General features: G+C 67.8%; 1 protein-coding gene across 1 annotated transcript in view; it reads right to left on the bottom strand.

Annotated features, from left to right (window-relative positions):
* Nucleotides 1-244: 244 nt before the first annotated feature.
* Nucleotides 245-1123, bottom strand: part of H696_01723 (hypothetical protein) — a 2062-nt gene continuing 1183 nt past the window's right edge. The window contains exons 4-5 of the mRNA XM_009495631.1: nucleotides 914-1109; nucleotides 245-743 (exon numbers count right to left, since the gene is read on the bottom strand). Coding sequence (XP_009493906.1) covers nucleotides 389-743; nucleotides 914-1109 — 551 coding nt within the window. The 3' untranslated portion in view covers nucleotides 245-388. The remainder of the gene's footprint in view (nucleotides 744-913; nucleotides 1110-1123) is intronic.

Genomic DNA, 1123 nt, shown 5'->3' with positions numbered 1-1123 from the left:
CCCACCCACCAACTCACCCCCCCCCCCCCCCCCCCCCCCCGCCCCGAAAACCCCCCGGGGCCCATCCCCCCCCCGGGGACACCATATGCGTTGGCCCCCACCTCCGCGGGGCTCTTCCCCCCCCCCCCCCCCCGGGGGGGGGGGGGGGGGGGGGGCCCCCCCGCGGCCCCCCAGCGGGTTTGGCCCACCCCCCCCCACACCCGCGGGGTGGGGGGGGGGGGGGGGGGGGGGGGGGGGGGGGGGGGGGGGGGGGGGAACGCAGCCCGCGGCGAAGCGCTTGGTGATCTTTGATCGTGGCTTTCCCCTTCCACCCAAGCCTCCAAGAGGAGAGGAGGGGGGAAGGCCCAAAAGTAAGGACCATTAACCAGGGCATACTCTTGTCGCCTTCTCAATCAGAGGAGGACTTCCGAGACTTCTTGGACTTGCGTTCAGAGGCAGCCTGGTCGGTGGTTTCCTCATGCTTGCGACTGACCTTCTCCTTGGACTTCTTCTTGTCGGTGGACTTGTTGGCGGCAGAGCGAATCTCACTGGCGGCATCGGCCATGGCCGCGGCCACCGGGTCGAAGTCATCGGAGTCCGGATCGTCGCTGCCCTCAGTCTGAATCAGGTCCTCGGTGGAGGTGGACACAGCCAGGCGAGCGGTCGCGCTGCGCGAGTGCGGAGCCAGCTCCGGCCCGGAGATGATGGCCGAGCTTCCACGCAGAGACCCAGTCATGGCCAAGATACCATTGACAGTGTCGAGACTGGATGAGGCCGAGCCAGGGAGGGAGGCGGGAGGAGGGAAGGGAAAAATGGGGGAGGGGGGGGGGGGGCAAAAGAGGTTGTACGTGGTCAGACGCCCGACAGCGGGGTGTGCACACAGCGGCACAGCGGCACAACGGCACAGCGAGGGGAGGATGCTTCAATGGCGTACCGCTGCACGGAGAAAGCCAGCCGGGTGCCGACGGCAATGGCCACTTCGCTGCCGGACTTGGAGGCCTTGCGATAAACGCCTTCCGAATAGTCGTAGGCAAACTCCGAGCCCAGGTTCTCCGTGGGAATGGAGGCATTGAACAGGCCGAGGACCAGCATACCGACCTGATCCGGACCGATCTTGATGACAGAGCCCACTGTCGGGGGGGGG

The sequence above is a fragment of the Fonticula alba genome, assembly GCF_000388065.1.
Source record: "Fonticula alba strain ATCC 38817 unplaced genomic scaffold supercont2.2, whole genome shotgun sequence".
Classification (NCBI taxonomy): domain Eukaryota; order Rotosphaerida; family Fonticulaceae; genus Fonticula; species Fonticula alba.
The sequence above is the reverse complement of the archived record's forward strand: the minus strand, read 5'-3'. Positions and strand labels throughout refer to the sequence as shown.